Below are 15,926 nucleotides of genomic sequence, written 5' to 3'. Positions count from 1 at the left end.
GCAGAACTCAGATGCAGATTGCATTGATTCAACTTTCTCAGTTCCAGTATCTTTTCTTTTCTAGGTAAGGGCATGTTTATAGACCACCGAAATGTATAATGTTACTAGAAACCATTTGAAGTAAATGCCAAAACTGTTAGAAGTAATCTGAGAACAAGATCTATTTCTGTTAGTGGAAACGGCCCTGATTTGTTCATATTGTTTGTGCATGATGTGCAGCAATCTGATATCGCCCGGACAAACAGGAAGATATCAGGTTTGAATTTCTTAAATATCCAGCTAAAAGCAGCGAATGGTCTGAGCACATTAAAATTCCATTTTCCCTTTACAAGTGTTTGCTTCAGATGACCCCCACTGATCTTAAATATATTTCTGTATCTGTAACTGAATAGAGGTTTTTCTGTACATCATGTTCTAATGATACTCTGGCCTTTAGCCAACAAGGCACTGAATAAGGCTATTTTTAAAATACAGAAACTGGGAACAGCTGCAGCAATCAAATTTGATAAAAACAGAGAAGAACTTTGCTTCCCCCTCCCAGTGGTTTTTTTTTAAAAAAAATACAGTTTTTCCAAGTTCAGAATCCTTTCATAGAATGGCTTTTGTTCCATTGCATGAAGGGAACCATAAAACCAATATGGTGAACATCCTTTTAAAACAAATAACTTTTTTAAAACATACGGCTTAAAATAATAGGCACCTTTTTGCGTGCACGGCCAGCTTCAAAGCAGAATTATGCTTCCAACTATTAAAAGAATAACTGTCAAAAGAGAATACATTTTCCCCAAGGTATACCAAAGGTTTTCCATAATGATCTCCTGAAAGTGCAAGATGAAACCCCTTGTTTCAAAATGTTAGAACCCTAGAAGTTGGTATTTGTTCTTAATGCTATATTCACAGAGGGAAAGAGAATAGTGCTTTCAATGCCCAAGTTCTTTTTTTTTCTTTTTCATTTTATGCTTTACTATTAATCAGGAAGTCTGCTTGTTTAAAGGGGACACACATACACTTAAGGAAAATGCTTCTTAAAATTTCTCACAATTAATTAGGTCTTCTGTTTTTCTCCTCTTACTTTCTAGTTAGAGTAGATGATTATATTTAGACTCTACATCTGCCACTTTAAGCACATTTTGAGTTGTCTTTTACCAATGTATGTGTGGAAGACAGAATGGAAGATCATTATTATAATTATAAATTTATTTGGACTCCGCCTTTTTCTCTGACGTGACTGAAGGCAGCTTACAAATAAAAATAAGAACTGCTAGAAATATCGGGGAGGGGGACAATCATTAAGAAACAAATAAACACTTATGAAATTAAAACTATGTACATATATGAAATCTATTAAAACAACACCAATAATACCAATGAAAAAGAGCATGGCAGCAGCCCTTTCATTAAAAGTAGCCAGTTCCCAAAACCCTCTTGGAACAAAACTGTATTCACCTGCTGGCGGAAAAATAACATGGAGGGACCCAGGCTAGCTTCACTAGTGAGGGAATTCCAAAGTCTGGGAGCAGCCACCAAGAAGGCTCTCTCCTGCGTCCCTAAGGGTGTCTGTGAGGGTGGCAGGATGTCCCTCAAACATCTCAAAACCATAGCTGTCAACTTTCAGGTTTGAAAATAAGGGATCAGCAGCCTCAAAAATAAGGGATCAGCAGCATAGCTGTCAACTTTCGGATTTGAAAATAAGGGATCAGCAGACTCACCTGTCCCAGAGACAGACTACGGGATATCTAACAATCCGGGATAGCAGCGGGAAGCAGCAGAAAACGGCATTGAAATATGGGAATTTCCCGCAAAAAAGGGATGGTTGACAGCTATGCAAAACTCAGGCAAGTTTGAGGGAATATGGTCTTTCAGAGACAATGTAATAGTACCTCACTTTGTTTGGGTCAGGACAGCACAGTTGGGGCTCTTACAGAGGCCTATTCCCAATTCATTTTGTATTAGAAAAATACCAGTACAGTACTGATCATTTGCCGTAGACTCCAGGATCAAATAATACTTAATATACCGGGGATGAGGAACCTGCAGCCCATGGGCCAATTCTTTTAATCTCACTTTTGAATTCACTCCTTGCGTGTATTGTAGGCATATTGCTAATTCTTATTCAGAAACGGGGAGACTGTGCCTTCCCCAGGTTCTGATGGACCACAACTCCCAACATCTCTAACCATGGCCATGCTGGTACAGTGCCATATGCCATTGTATCTCAGGTTCACAACCCAGAGGTGATTCACGCATGTGCGCACCTCCTTGACGTATCATCAGTCAGTTACTCAAGAGCCAGTGTCTCTTGGCTCACCATATGAACTGCCCACAGTGTTGTGCACCAGTGAGGATGAGGCAATGTCAAGTGACTGTAGCAACTCTGTAGGCATCAAGTCATGCAGTCATCAAGTGGCAAACTCAACCTTCACCTTATTTTGGGGTGAGCGTGGAATACAGCTCCGTTTACACCAGATACTGTTTAAGTGCCTGCAAAATGACCTGAAAACTTTCCTTTCTGAAATTGGACCACTGACAATGCAACATCATTTGGTCATTTATTTTTATATCCAAGCATTGAGACATTTTGTTACGGTTAGCAATAGTTCATCTTAAAGCATACAAACCTTTGACGTTAAGCATGCCTTTGGCACTCGCTGCAGCAGCAGTTCCTGTCTCTGTGTATGAAAACGTCTCTACCTTCCTGCATATTGCAAAACTGTGTTGTTTTGGTTGGGCTGCTTTTGGGTTTCTTTCTTTCTTTCTTTCTTTTTAATGCAGCACTCAAAGCAGACACTGGTGAATAGGAGAGCCTTCAACTCAGCACGTTTCCAAGGGCTCTGGCAGTAAGCCAGATTTCAAAAGCCCATGCTATATTTTAGCTAGAACCCAAACTTTTTCTCCCCAGTGTGATGATTACCATGCTTTAATTACATTTAGGAAGCCTTGTATCCTCATCTCTCTAAAGACAAACTGCCAACAGGGAGAGATTTACCACCAACCGTTGATGTTTTTTATGTAAATGTACTTGACTAAGTGCAGTAACCCCAAATTCTAATAGAGACTTTCAATCTCTTGCCAGGTCTGCAAGTGTTTATATATGGCCAAGATAAATTGGATATTTACAAAACAGCTTTATTATAGGGGAACAATCCTCCATGTGTAAATCACCACTTCTAATCATAACACTACTGGGTTCCTTTCCACCCCAGCTCTTGTTTATGTCCCTTGATTTATATTCACCGGGAAATGTTGGAATGTAGTGTTCGAGGCAATGGCCTGGTATTGCCTTGTAGCACAGACTTCTCAAAAGCTCTCGAGGCTCCTCAGTATATTGTCATCATCTTGGTTTAGGCACTGCAATAAGGGAACAAGCATTCACAAACGCAGCATTGCTTAGATTTCACTTTGTCCCTTTAATTGTTCAGACAGCCTGATGGGAGGAAATGGAAGGGAAATCTCCCTGGTGACTTCATCCTCTCTCCCGCCCAATCCACCCCATCCCCACACTTTGGGAACGAGGGCAAAGGGTCAGATGCCCCTCTCCACATGCCATTCGCATGCTGCTGACATCAGCAGTCACTCATGAGAGCTAGCTTTGTTTACCAACGGTGCTAATCTGAAGAGAGGCGTGAAGTAGTTTGGTTTGTGGAAGAGGGCAGAAGCGGCATGGTGCTGTGCAAACATTCCCACACAGTCTGATAGGTCATTCGCACAGAAAACAAGTGAAAGTCTTCATGTCGTGGGCAAAGTTCAGCGTAAAGCCAACAGGCTCTCAAGGATGCAAGGCCATCATAAGATAATACTCAGTGGGTGTCTGTATTGAGCCATTGCCTCTGGACTTACACTAACAATGGAGTGTGGGCATACATTGTAGGAGTACGTTGTGCTATGTTTTGCTCTCTGCTTGTTTTGTCTTTTACGTTTTTAAAAATGAAAATACCTTTTTTTAAATCCCAGCAAAAAGAAGATATGCAATAGTTTTGGGGAAGGTTATGACCCTCTAAACACATCACCCATTTATCTGTATATATCAGTCTCTCCCTCCTTTTCTGGAACTGATTATATTGCCTAATCTTGCCCCACTCTCTTAAGACAGGGAAGTTTATAGTCTAAACCAGGATTGGGGAACCATTTTTGGCCCAAAGGCTACATTTCTTAATGGGCAACCTTCTTGCCAAGGAGTGTTTGTGTGTGTGCCAGTGTTGGGCAGGGCTAGAGGCATAAGTGCGTGGAACAATGACTGTGATTCTTACTTTTGTACAGTAGGGTGTATTTCAGCTGCATAAAAGTCAGAGGTTTTGCCTACCCACACTTCTCTCCATCAAGGCAAGTGACCTTGAACATCATAGTTCAAGGATGCTAGGCAAATGCACTTGGGAAGAGTGAGGAACATAGCCATTGAGGACTGCATATGGGAATAAATTCTGGGTGCAATTAGCACATGGAACTCTGTTTCTGTGTGCACAACTTGGTCCTGAGAAGGTTCAAGGCATATTTAATTTGCACTTTTGGTAAGTTCTTCCATTGCTGTCCTAAATAGATATGCTTTAATGACCTCATTAAAGAGTGGATAGTGCTTGTTCAGAAGAAGTTCCAAGTTCCTTGGGTCTACTGATTTCCATTCATCAGTCACACAGTGAACTTTAACCAGATCCCACTAGCACTGCAGGGTTGGAGGAAGAGAAATACTGCCACTGAACTAGCATAGATCTTTAAAGATATAAGAAAGTATATTAGTATTTACATATCATACGTTTGTATGACTTATATATGTACTTGACTAAGTGTAGTAACCCCAAATTCACACTTGTGTGACACGTTTGTGGTTGATGTTTGTTCTATCATTCCTGGAAATAACATTTCCCATTAAAATTGATATTAACAACTAATCTATGAAGCAGGGGTATTTAGGCATCTAGAACTGAAGTAAAATGTTCCTTCTCCTTGTCCATCTGTTCCTGGCAACAAATTTGAGTAATCAATGATGTCTACTTGCTTTTTAAAAAAGAAAAAGTTAATACTTTTCAAATTCTGTGAGAGCATCTCTCTCTCTCTCTCTCTCTCTCTCTCTCTCTCTGTGTGTGTGTGTTTGTGTGTGTGTGTTTTAGTTACCAAAATAGACAAAGAGCACCTTAAATGATCATACTGTCAGACTGCATTCGTAAGTCCACTTGCACTCAGTGGGACTTCATCCAGAATAAACGCATTTGACATTGCAATGTACAGCTGCAATACTATGCATACTTGGGAGCTAATCCCACAGAATTCAGTGGGACTTGCTTTTGAGCAAACATGCATAGGACTGGACCGTAAGACCATGTTCTACTTCCTCCACATACAGAAAATGGAGTGCAGTGAGGCACATTATAGTGTACTGTGATCATTCCATGGCATTTCCATGCACTCTGGTTTCCGTCAAAGTGTTCCATTGCGCTAGTAGTGGTTTAGTTATGCTGGCCACATGACCTGGAAAGCTGTCTGTGGACAAACGCTGGCTCCCTTGGCCTGAAAGTGAGATGAGCGCTGCAACTCCATAGTCCCCTTTGACTGGACTTAACCGTCCAGGGGTCCTTTACCTTTTTTGCCGTTACCAGCCTAATGTTGGGCTCATCATCCACTCTTTTCATGGAAAAGGCTGCAAGCTTGCATGAGTTCCCAGAGGCTAGTGCCTTCGTCATCCAATGCATCAACATTTTGGGCCCATTTTGGATGTAGCGATTGTGCTTTAATAAACCATAATGTATTAATGCAACAATAAATTGCAGGCCTACACTCTCTGCCACCCCATATCTTGCAAATTCAGCACTTTAATCTTGGTCTCTTTGAAGCAGGTGTTGAGAACTTTGAGCCCTCTAGATGTGGATGAACTTCAACTCTTATAATTCCTGGCCATTGGTCGTGCTTGCTGGCACTGATGGGAGTTGTAGTTCAACAATGTCAGGAGGGCCAAAGATTATCCACACCTGGTTTAAACCACAATTGCATTACATTTCAAATGAGGAACTGTGGTTTAATGTCAGTTTACTAACCAGAATCTGAAACTGTGGTTTATTCTGACTTCAGATCCTCATTGGAAAACTGACATTAAGACAGTTGTATTAAGCCAAAAATGACTGTTTTTCTCTTACTTCCACTTCAGGCAGTTTCCCAGCCTAGGGTATTGTATTAATATTTAAACTTTACTCCTATTTTGAAAAGTCTGAACATATTTTCTCTCTCTTATGGTTTCTTATGATCGGTGGAAATAGCTTTTCTAAAAGCTGCTTTCGGCTTTAGTTTTTCTAGGGTTTTCCCTTTCAGTTGACATGTTTCAATGTTCCAAGACAAAATATTTCTAATAAAAGAAATCACACATGTGACAATGGATCGTTCTTCCACCCTGGTCTTATTGAGAAACAATGTGGCATAAAATTGTGGCAAGAAGTTATTAAGATCTGATATTGTCACAAGCTCGTGTCTCCACTTAGCAAAAATAATGATCCTGTCTTTCATAGTTGTTTTTTGACAAAAATTGAAAAATAGCACCTTTACTTTTTTATTATTTTTTAAGCATACAATTGACAACTCTGCAGAACAATGTGAACACAGCTGTTTCCATCACAAAGGGGGAAAGGGCAGGAGAGTTTTCTTTGCAGAGGAGACTGTAAGAACATGGAGCCAGTAGCCCACCATGTTTTGGGGGAGATTTATAAGAACAGGGAGCCATTATGTTGTGGATAGTGCATAAAGACATTAATAATTTTAGTTTTACATATATTAAAGAGCTTGAGAGTATGTAAGAACTTTTACTCAATGCAGGGGCCTGAGCATGAGATTACAAAACAACATACAGTCTCCGAAACCTAGAAACATTCTCTCTTTCCTGCAACATTAGTAATACAAAACAATGTTTTCAATTGCACGTTTTTAGGGATCGCTGGTGAGAGGGGAAGAACGAGACGAGAAGCTGCTGGTCTGGGCAGCAGCGATGGTTATCCTCCATGGCTTCTTCCTCTGTTCTAAATGTTGTGCTTTTGTTTTCAGATCTGAGTGATCAGCTGGTGGAAGTGGTTGGTCTGGAGGGAGCCATGGAGATGGGTCAAATATACACTGGGCTGAAAAGTGCTGGGAGACGTCTTGCTCAATGCTCATCTGTTATCATCAGGTAGGAACTACATTTTCCTCTGCAAAAGTAGGGTTGTGAATTTACTGGTTGGACAGAACAATATTAAAGCAGGGATCACCAAATTTTTTAGACCAGTGGACACATTTTTATGGGGGCACTAGTCATAAGTAGCTACTATGGGGCTCAGGGCATGGCTTAATGCAAAATGGCTGTGAATGGACACCATTCCATTCACTGCTGGTAATTAGGAAGCAATGGTTGGATTTCCCTCTTGGAAACCCTATTTGCTTCTGGGCCAGTATGCTTGTCTGCTCAGCCAAATCCTTCATTGTTAGCATAATAATAATTTGCTCACTCCTCACAACAAACAGATCAGCCTATAATTTGTTAGGTCAGTCTTCTCACTTTTCTTATATATTGGAAGCACAGTTCCTTCACTCCATCCTTGCATAATTGTCCTGTCTAGATTGTCACTTGGAACATGGCAGGGAGGATATTCAGACCACTACCTAGCATAAGTCTTCAGAAACTCTGGTGGTATAAAACCATTGCATTTACCATACTTTTCCAGTGGACTAAACACTGTATTTTGCTTCTGTGCCATTGTTTAATCTTAGCAAACACATTCTCCTTATATCCTTATATAGATAAAATGACCCCATCCATGCACAGGAATGGAGGTATCAACAGCCTTGGGCAAGGACCCACATTTTGTACAAGTATAAACAAATGTATATGTCAGTATACAGTATAGGGAATGAACCCAATGAGGACTGAGCATGCTTCATGGGGCTTGAATGCCCATCTGATTAGGAGTGGAGGAAACAGCAAATAAAAAGGGGGGTGGGGTGCGAGAGGAGAGACAAAAAAGAATAGGTCCCCCCCCTCCTCCTCCTTTAAGCAGGTTTTTCTAAGAGCCCCAAAATATCAGTAGCAAAAACATTCCTGGTGCCCAGTTTTCTCCATTATGATGTTATTAACATTTGGAGCTTTGCATTTGGGTGAACTAGCAAGTATTTGGACATAAATCATAATAAAATATCAACTACTTGGATATCCTCCTAGGTCAATAATCTACTAGTCATAATTTAGGATACATAATAAATTGTTATTGTCCATGTTTTACTGCATGAAGTATGTCATGAATTTCCATCCACAATTTCAGCAGTCTTAATTTGATTTGGTTTTTTCTTGTACGACACCCAGGCCATTCTGACTCACTTTTGATATAGTAAAATCAGCTTAAGTAGCAAAGTGGGTCAGATGATTATCTCATCATGTCTGGAAGTTGTGAGCCCAACTTATGTTTTTAGCTCACTTCTGGAATGCTTTCAAGGATGTGCCAGCTTACAGAATGGAGACCTGTTGAAACAATGAGATGGCCAATTTGCCCCATGCCACATACACACCTTAGAGTGCCTCTGGGTGGAATATGGGGACATGCTGTCTGTTTAGAACACACACTGTATTATCTTAAGACACTGTACTTCCTGTAACTGTTTTGCTCTAGGACTAGCAAGTCTCTGCCTATGCAGATTGATGGGGAGCCATGGATGCAAACACCTTGTACAGTAAGTGTGTCTTGATCAGTATATGTAATAAAACATAAAAATATAAGTATCACAATGACAGTCTGTAATATTGTACAAAATGAAGTATTTATTTCCTCAGTCTTGTACTGTAACCAACCCTAGATTATTTCATTAAAGAGCTTGGATGTGATCCTGCAGTCTTACACACAGATTTCAGTATAATATATCTCCCTTCCTCGCTCCCTCTCTCCCCCCACACCCACCCATATATGCATTACTTCCTTATGTATGAACTCACTATACATATGTTTTTGGTTTTGCTCTTTCTAACGAGAATATGTTCAAATAAGTTGAATATTTCTGGCCCATCAACCTTTTTATTGATTTTATGCAGACCCATTCAAAGCACTGGAAAGACTTCAACAGGCACTAATTAAATAATTGAGGAAATTTAATTATAGCGCAGAGGAAAATGGGAGGAGATGCTTCTCTTTCTTAGTGTGCTTACTTGGGAAGAAATGGGAGAAATAGTTTAGATACCTCACAGAGTAATCATATACATGTCTACTTGGAAGCCAGACCCATTGAGTTCAGTGAGGCTTATTTCAGGTAACAAGATGCAGGATTACAGCCTTATAGCTATTCCACATATTATACCATACCTGACTTCTTCTTTGTATCATCATCATCATCATCATCATCATCATCATTAAAATTACCACAGCCAACATTGCTAATAACAGAATTACTTGGTTTGATATTTTATTCTCGCCGATGCTTCAGCTGTTTGGAATGCTTTAATTTCTTTATTATTAATTTATTTTCATAGAGTTCTTTAGCCACAGTTTTAAAAAGCCGCACTGAGGTGGACCTCCTTTTCCCTTCCTCGTGCTTCTGCTTTTTTGGCATAAACAATGATTTCTTGCTTCCCTCTTTTCTTATTCTTAGCTTATTCTGATATCAAGTCCTATTATTGGGAAGCTTAGCTTACATTTTAAGATCTTAATTTTGGAGTGTCCTGGTGCTGTTTCGGTCGGGTCCTGAGGCGTTTCACAGCTGGGAATGCCCCTCCTTTTTGCGCTGAGGTTCTCCCGTCGTCTTTCCACCTATATCATGCCAGAACGACTGGACCGTTTCCCTTGGGGGGGGGGGAGCTCCATTGGTTGGATGCAACCACAGAAAAGGCCCTTTCTCCATTAGCCACCCACCTAATCTCTGCAGGTAGGAGCAGACAAAGAAGGGCTTCTAAAGACTATTTCAGCTACTAGGTTTCACCTGGACACAGAGGATACTTCTAGCACCCTGTTTCCATAGTGTTAAGGGCTTTAATTTTATTTATTTTTAAGTACTTTGAACTGTGCTTGGAAATCACCTGGGAGGCGATGAAGCTCGCTGAGTATATATAGAAAACGCTTACACTGGTGAGCATTCTTAAAACATATTAGAAGCACACCTGGAAAAAAATCATGTGGTTTAGGTGGACCAAAATGAATACCTCACCCCATTCACCAATGGCAAATTGTAGGTAACCATTTGGAGGGGTTGGTTATATGATGGGGATACTTCTTGACTCCCATCCACCCTCATTTTAATGTCTTGTGCTCCTGACTGTGGTGAAAGTTTAATTGGTGTCATATGGCAGCTTGGAAGCTTTGGCTTCGGCCACGACCCTCCTTCAATAGCTTTTTGGAAATGTAGTACCTCCTTTCCTTCAACAAATCATCTCACCAGTCATCTGCACTCTACAGCCCTCCTGGATGCTCACACTTCAGTCAAAGCCCAGGGAGAAATACGTACTCAATAAGAAGGGAGCCCAAGAAGGATGGAAGTTTCTAAAAGGAGAAATATTGAAGGCCCAAATGCAGACAATACCAACAAGAAAGAAAAGTGGGAGGCATCTAAGGAAACCAGTGTGTGGCTGCATAAGGAGCTGACAGATGAGCTGAGAGTTAAGAAGGTCATGTATAAGAAATGGAAGAAAGGGGAAATCACAAAGGAGGAGTATAAATGAGTAGCCAACAACGGCAGGGGGGAACTCAGACTGGCTAAAGCTCAGAATGAGCTCAGGCTTGCAAGAGAGCTTAAAAATAATTTTAAAAAGGTCACTTCAGCTATGTCAAAAATAAGAGGAAGAACAAGCAAGTATGGGGAACATGGATAAATTCTATTGGGTGACAGAGAAAGGGCAGAACTACTCAACACTTACTTTGCCCCTGTCTTGACCCAAAAGCAAAGTGATGCCCAACCTGATGATGACAGAAGAAATGATGTAAGGAGGGAGCTGCAGCTAGGAACACCTAGCTACTGTATTTTTCACTCTATAAGACGCACCAGACCACAAGACGCACCTAGTTTTTGGAGGAGGAAAACAAGAAAAAAAATATTCTGAATCTCAGAAGCCAGAACAACAAGAGGGATTGCTGCACAGTGAAAGCAGCAATCCCTCTTGCTGTTCTGGCTCCTGGGATAGCTGCGCAGCCTGCTTTCGCTCCATAAGACGCACACACATTTCCCCTTACTTTTTAGCAGGGAAAAAGTGAGTCTTATAGAGCAAAAAACACGGTACTTTAAAGGAATTCAAATCTCCAGGACCTGATGAGCTGCATCAAAGGGTACTAAAGGAACTTGCAAATGTAATTTCAGAATCTTTGTCTATTATCTTTGAGAATACTTGGAGAACAGGTGAGGTTCCTACAGACTGGAGGCAGGCAAATGTTGTCCCCATCTTCAAGGGGGGGGGGGAGGAAGACCCGGGTAGCTATCGACCAGTGACCTTGACATCAATACCAGGGAAGATCCTAGAATAGATAATTCATCAGCCTGTCTGTGAGCATTTAGAAAAGGATGCTGTGATTATTTAGACCCAGCATGGGTTTCTCAAAAATAAGACATGCTTGACCAATCTTTAGCTGAGATTCCTGCATTGCAGGGGGTTGTATAATAATAATAATAATAATAATAATAATAATAATAATAATAATAATACTTTATTTGTACCCCACCCATTTGGCTGGATTGCCCCAACAAGGGTCCAAAAATACATCAAAATGTCACACATTAAAAACTTCCCTGAACAAGGCTGCCTTCAGATGTCTTCTAAATGTCAGGTAGTTGTTTGTTTCTTTGACATCTGATGGGAGGGCATTCCACAGGGTGGGCGCCACTACCGAGAAGCCCTCTGCCTGGTTTCCTGTAGCTTTGCTTCTCGCAGTGAGGGAACCTCCAGAAGGCCCTTGGCGCTGGACCTCAGTGTCCAGGCTGAATGATGGGGGTGGAGACGCTCCTTCAGGTATACTGGGCCAAAGCCGTTTAGGGCTTTAAAGGTCAACACCAACTAGATGACCTTTGGGGTACCTTCCAGCTCTAAGATTCTGTGAGGTAATTCCTCCCATGGGGTTTTTTCATGTCAGGAAGAATGGGCAGCCAGGAAGGCTGCAGAAAGCACTGGAGGAATGTTTACCTGTAAGGAGAAAACACACCCACACCCACACACCCACCCTGGGTGCTTTGTAGTCATAGAATAATCTCAAAATCTCCCAGTGGCTGAAATTCTGCAGCACCCTGAGAATTAGGCCAAAAATGGAAGGAAAACTGCTGAGAAAAACTGCTGAGAAACCAGAGGACCAGAGGACATTTTCAGCCCAACACCTGTTAATATTCAAACTTGTCTATCTTCTTTAGGTAGGAACTTCTCTAATCTGCATACATTTGAGGGTTGATGTGGTTGGGTATTATTTTTGTGTTGTTGTCGTCCCACACCGCACAGTGCATACATTATTTTTGTTTACCTATGCATATTTTTTTTTAAATTTCACAACAGGTTCTTCCTCCCCTCCCCCTTCATATAATTGACAATGCAATTTACTGCATGTGTGCTTTCTGCACCTTAGACAACTATGCTGAGATGTAATGCACCTACCTCTCCCGTTCAGATTGTTAAGAAAAGAATTAGTTGTGACTAATTGCCAATTAATTTGTAGTGGTTTAAAGGTGGGGGGAGGGGTGAAACAATTGCACCTACTAATTAAAATTTAAAATATTCCAAAGTGTCATCTGTAGGTGTCTGTGGAATACATAATTTCCATTTTGGTTCTGTGCTGGATCCTGTAACAACCCTGAGGTTGACAGCTTTATTAATTTAAAACCTCAGCAATACCTATTAGTATAAAACATGAAAAAAATGTCATTAATCATTTATTTTAATTTTGCAGCTCTGTCATTTTCTCAGTGTGTTTAAAAATTATGATGACACTACCATGTTTTCCAATTTACCTGTGTGAAGGGGAAACGGATCACACTACTTAGGAGTGATACTAGAGTATATTATTAGAGCTTAATTAATGCCAAACTAATTAGATTTAATTTCAGTGGGTGCAATGCTATTGCTGAGAAATTGTTTTAAGAGAACAGACTTATATATATAAAACCATTGAGGCGGTCCATAGGGCAAGACCAACGTTATGCAGAGTGCAAAGCAAGATACACTGATGTGATTTGAAAACTTATTCTATGTTTAAGTCTACTACTAATCCCAAACTCCTGGAACTTCTGGTTCAGAATACAGTGGCCAGATTATTAATAGGAACCACATATAAAAGCATATTAAAGCTGTGCGGGTTTCAATTCTTTTTCTGGGACCAATTCACCTTTTAAAGGTGATGAGCTTAAAAACCCTAAATTGTTTAGGACCCGGTTATCTGAAGGACTGGAGGTGATCCAATTGCAATATCACTTGGTTGAGAGCAGGGAGAAGGCCTTTTCCATTGGCTGTGCCTAAGCTTCTGGGACTCCTTCCAGAGGGAGGCATATCTTGCCCCTCTTTCACAGGGAAGTTGGTCCAAAACCTTCCTTTAAAGAAGACCTCTAGCATTAGCTTTAATCTGCTGCTGTTGGTGCATTCTTGTGTTTCGTGGAACTCCTAGATTCAACATTGTCTAGGGAGAATACATCTCCATGGGTTTAACAGCGGGTAGAAAAAGTAATTTTGGCAGCGTCAGCTTTTTACTCCTCTTTCTTCTAAGCTCTGAAAGCAGACACAGATCCTCATTAGGACTCTTCCCACTATGCTCCTCTCAGGACCTCTGCTTAATGGCAGAAGCAACTACTGTGCAGATGCATTAAAACAGGAGTAGGGAATCTATAGCCTTCCAGATGTTATTGGATATCAACTGCCCTAGCCAGCATGGCCAATGGTCAGGTATAATGCAGCTCTGTTTTTTCATAACACTGGCATAGGCAAACTTGGCCCTCCAGATGTTTTGGGACCACAGCTCCTATCATCCCTAGCTAACAGGTCAGGGATGATGGAGTTGTAGTCCCAAAACATCTGGAGGGCCAAGTTTGCCTATGCCTGCCATAACATCTGAATCAGGAGAGGCTGTGAAAGCTCTGGAAGGGTATCTGAGCACAGTGATGGATTGGATGAAGGTCAGTAATTGGTACTTGAATCCTGGAAAGGTGGAGGATCTTGGGGTGGGGTGGCTCCCATGCTCAGGTGATAGGCAAGTTGATTTGTATAGCTCAACTAATTAGGTACACAAATTGTACACATGTTGAATGTAATGTGTGGAATGCTCCTGCTTTGAAATGTGTTGCATAAAAGTCTTCTATTTTAGACTGTACTGATAAGAACTGTTGACTTTCCTTTGAGTTTCTTGTTGCTATATAGACAGGTAATCCATTTCCAGTTTAAGGGTGTTACAAATCTCTTAACAGCTCACAACTTGGAACAACAGCCTAGAAGTTTGGTTTTATTTTTATTTTACTTTTTTCGTTCTTGGTATGGGAAGAATTATTAATATACCTAGTAGTTTTGATACACTAAGGTTCCAGAAGCTGGCGGTGTCAGTTTCTAATACCAAATTCATTATGTTCTGTACCTTGATGGCTGCTTTCTGCTTGGTATATTGTGAAGAAATATGTAGCCACTAATACTCTAAAGGGTGCCTAATTGGGTGAATTTGCAGGAATTACAAATGAATGTTGCCTAGAGCCTTTTTTTATTTTAGCGATTCTGGTAGAGTTATGCATACAATTTCACATATGTTAGCATAGGGAAGAGTAAGCTAGGATTCTAGAAGAGTTAAATAAAACCCACTTATCCTGTTGAATTTTTTACATTTCTGTCTCTTTTGATTGTAAAGTAAATTTCCACCCCAAGAAGCGGGCTGTTCCCTATTTTAATGAGCCTGTCCTCTCAGTATACACCACCACCACCACACACACATTACTATTAGTGAATGACAAGTGAAGGATATTCATTTTAGCTTGAAAATGTCAGGTATGCACTTTAAGAGATATATTTTTTGCCAGTTTTAATGAGGCGGTGTTTCTTTTTGAAAGAAATACTCATTTGTGATGTGGATACTGTGCAGATGACAACTGATATTTAATAAGTGATGGTTCTTGTATTAGTCGTAGTTCACTAAAGAAAATGTCCCAGATAGCTTTTGAAAAACTGTTAGCGTCACTAGCCCAAAGGCAAGATGTGACCTTTTTATTACATAATGAGAATCATTTATTACCTTACAATGTATCTTAAAGTCACAGACAAAATGCCACTTTGATAATTGCTTTCAATTAGCTTTGAGCATAGCATACATTCATAAAATGTCTTCTCTAATTTAGACTTGAATTAGAGAAAATTGGAGACATAATCTACGTTAAGGTTGTCTCATTTAAGGTGATTTCTAGTTTTATATCAAAGAAATCAAAATGAGTAGCTATAAAGCAGTCTTTCATGGTGTTTTAAACAGGCCTTTCAATATTTGATTTGATTTTACTATCAATTAATTAACAAATTAGAATGCTACTCCATCATTTTTGACCTTTTTAGTAAGTTGGCTTTTGACTTTAATTCCTAATGGTTATTTTGAAATTCAGCACTGAAGTTCACGTTAAGAGCAATGAACAATGTGATTAGGAGAAGTATAAATAAGGCATGCTACTGTAATCAAGTGTCTTATTTTTAATTTGTGATGTGTACAAAAAAATCATTATCAGTCTCATCTAGCGGCAGAGCAAAGCACAGTAGAAATGGCTTCTACTCATAGAGCTGCCATACAGGGGATGGCAGAAACGGCAGGCTGTGGAGGGAATTATCTCCTATATCCAGCAGTTGGTAGGATAAAATATGGGCCCATTACCCTAGTCAGTGTAGCCATGAACAAAGCAGCAGGTATGTAGCCTTATGCAGCATTTACATTTCCTTGGGTCAGAACCCCCTGGTCCCTTATATCCCTGCCTGATCCCTGATATCTTCTGGAAAATCCCTGCTAGCATTCCCCATTGGCTTT

At 40.4% G+C, this 15,926-nt stretch overlaps 1 protein-coding gene and 1 long non-coding RNA gene across 8 annotated transcripts in view; one reads left to right on the top strand and one right to left on the bottom strand.

The window, feature by feature from the left end:
- Positions 1–15,926, bottom strand: part of LOC310828268 — an 89,849-nt gene that overhangs the window by 25,625 nt on the left and 48,298 nt on the right. The window lies entirely within an intron of this gene.
- The window catches only part of DGKB (diacylglycerol kinase beta), a 251,989-nt gene that overhangs the window by 234,446 nt on the left and 1,617 nt on the right, over positions 1–15,926 (top strand). For all 6 annotated transcript variants that reach the window (XM_083705272.1, XM_083705274.1, XM_083705275.1 and 3 more), the window contains 2 exons: positions 7,018–7,138; positions 8,610–8,670. In XM_083705272.1, coding sequence (XP_083561398.1) covers positions 7,018–7,138; positions 8,610–8,670 — 182 coding nt within the window. The remainder of the gene's footprint in view (positions 1–7,017; positions 7,139–8,609; positions 8,671–15,926) is intronic.

This window comes from Podarcis gaigeae (assembly GCF_964106915.1).
Source record: "Podarcis gaigeae genome assembly, chromosome: 12".
NCBI lineage: Eukaryota > Metazoa > Chordata > Lepidosauria > Squamata > Lacertidae > Podarcis > Podarcis gaigeae.
The sequence above is the reverse complement of the archived record's forward strand: the minus strand, read 5'-3'. Positions and strand labels throughout refer to the sequence as shown.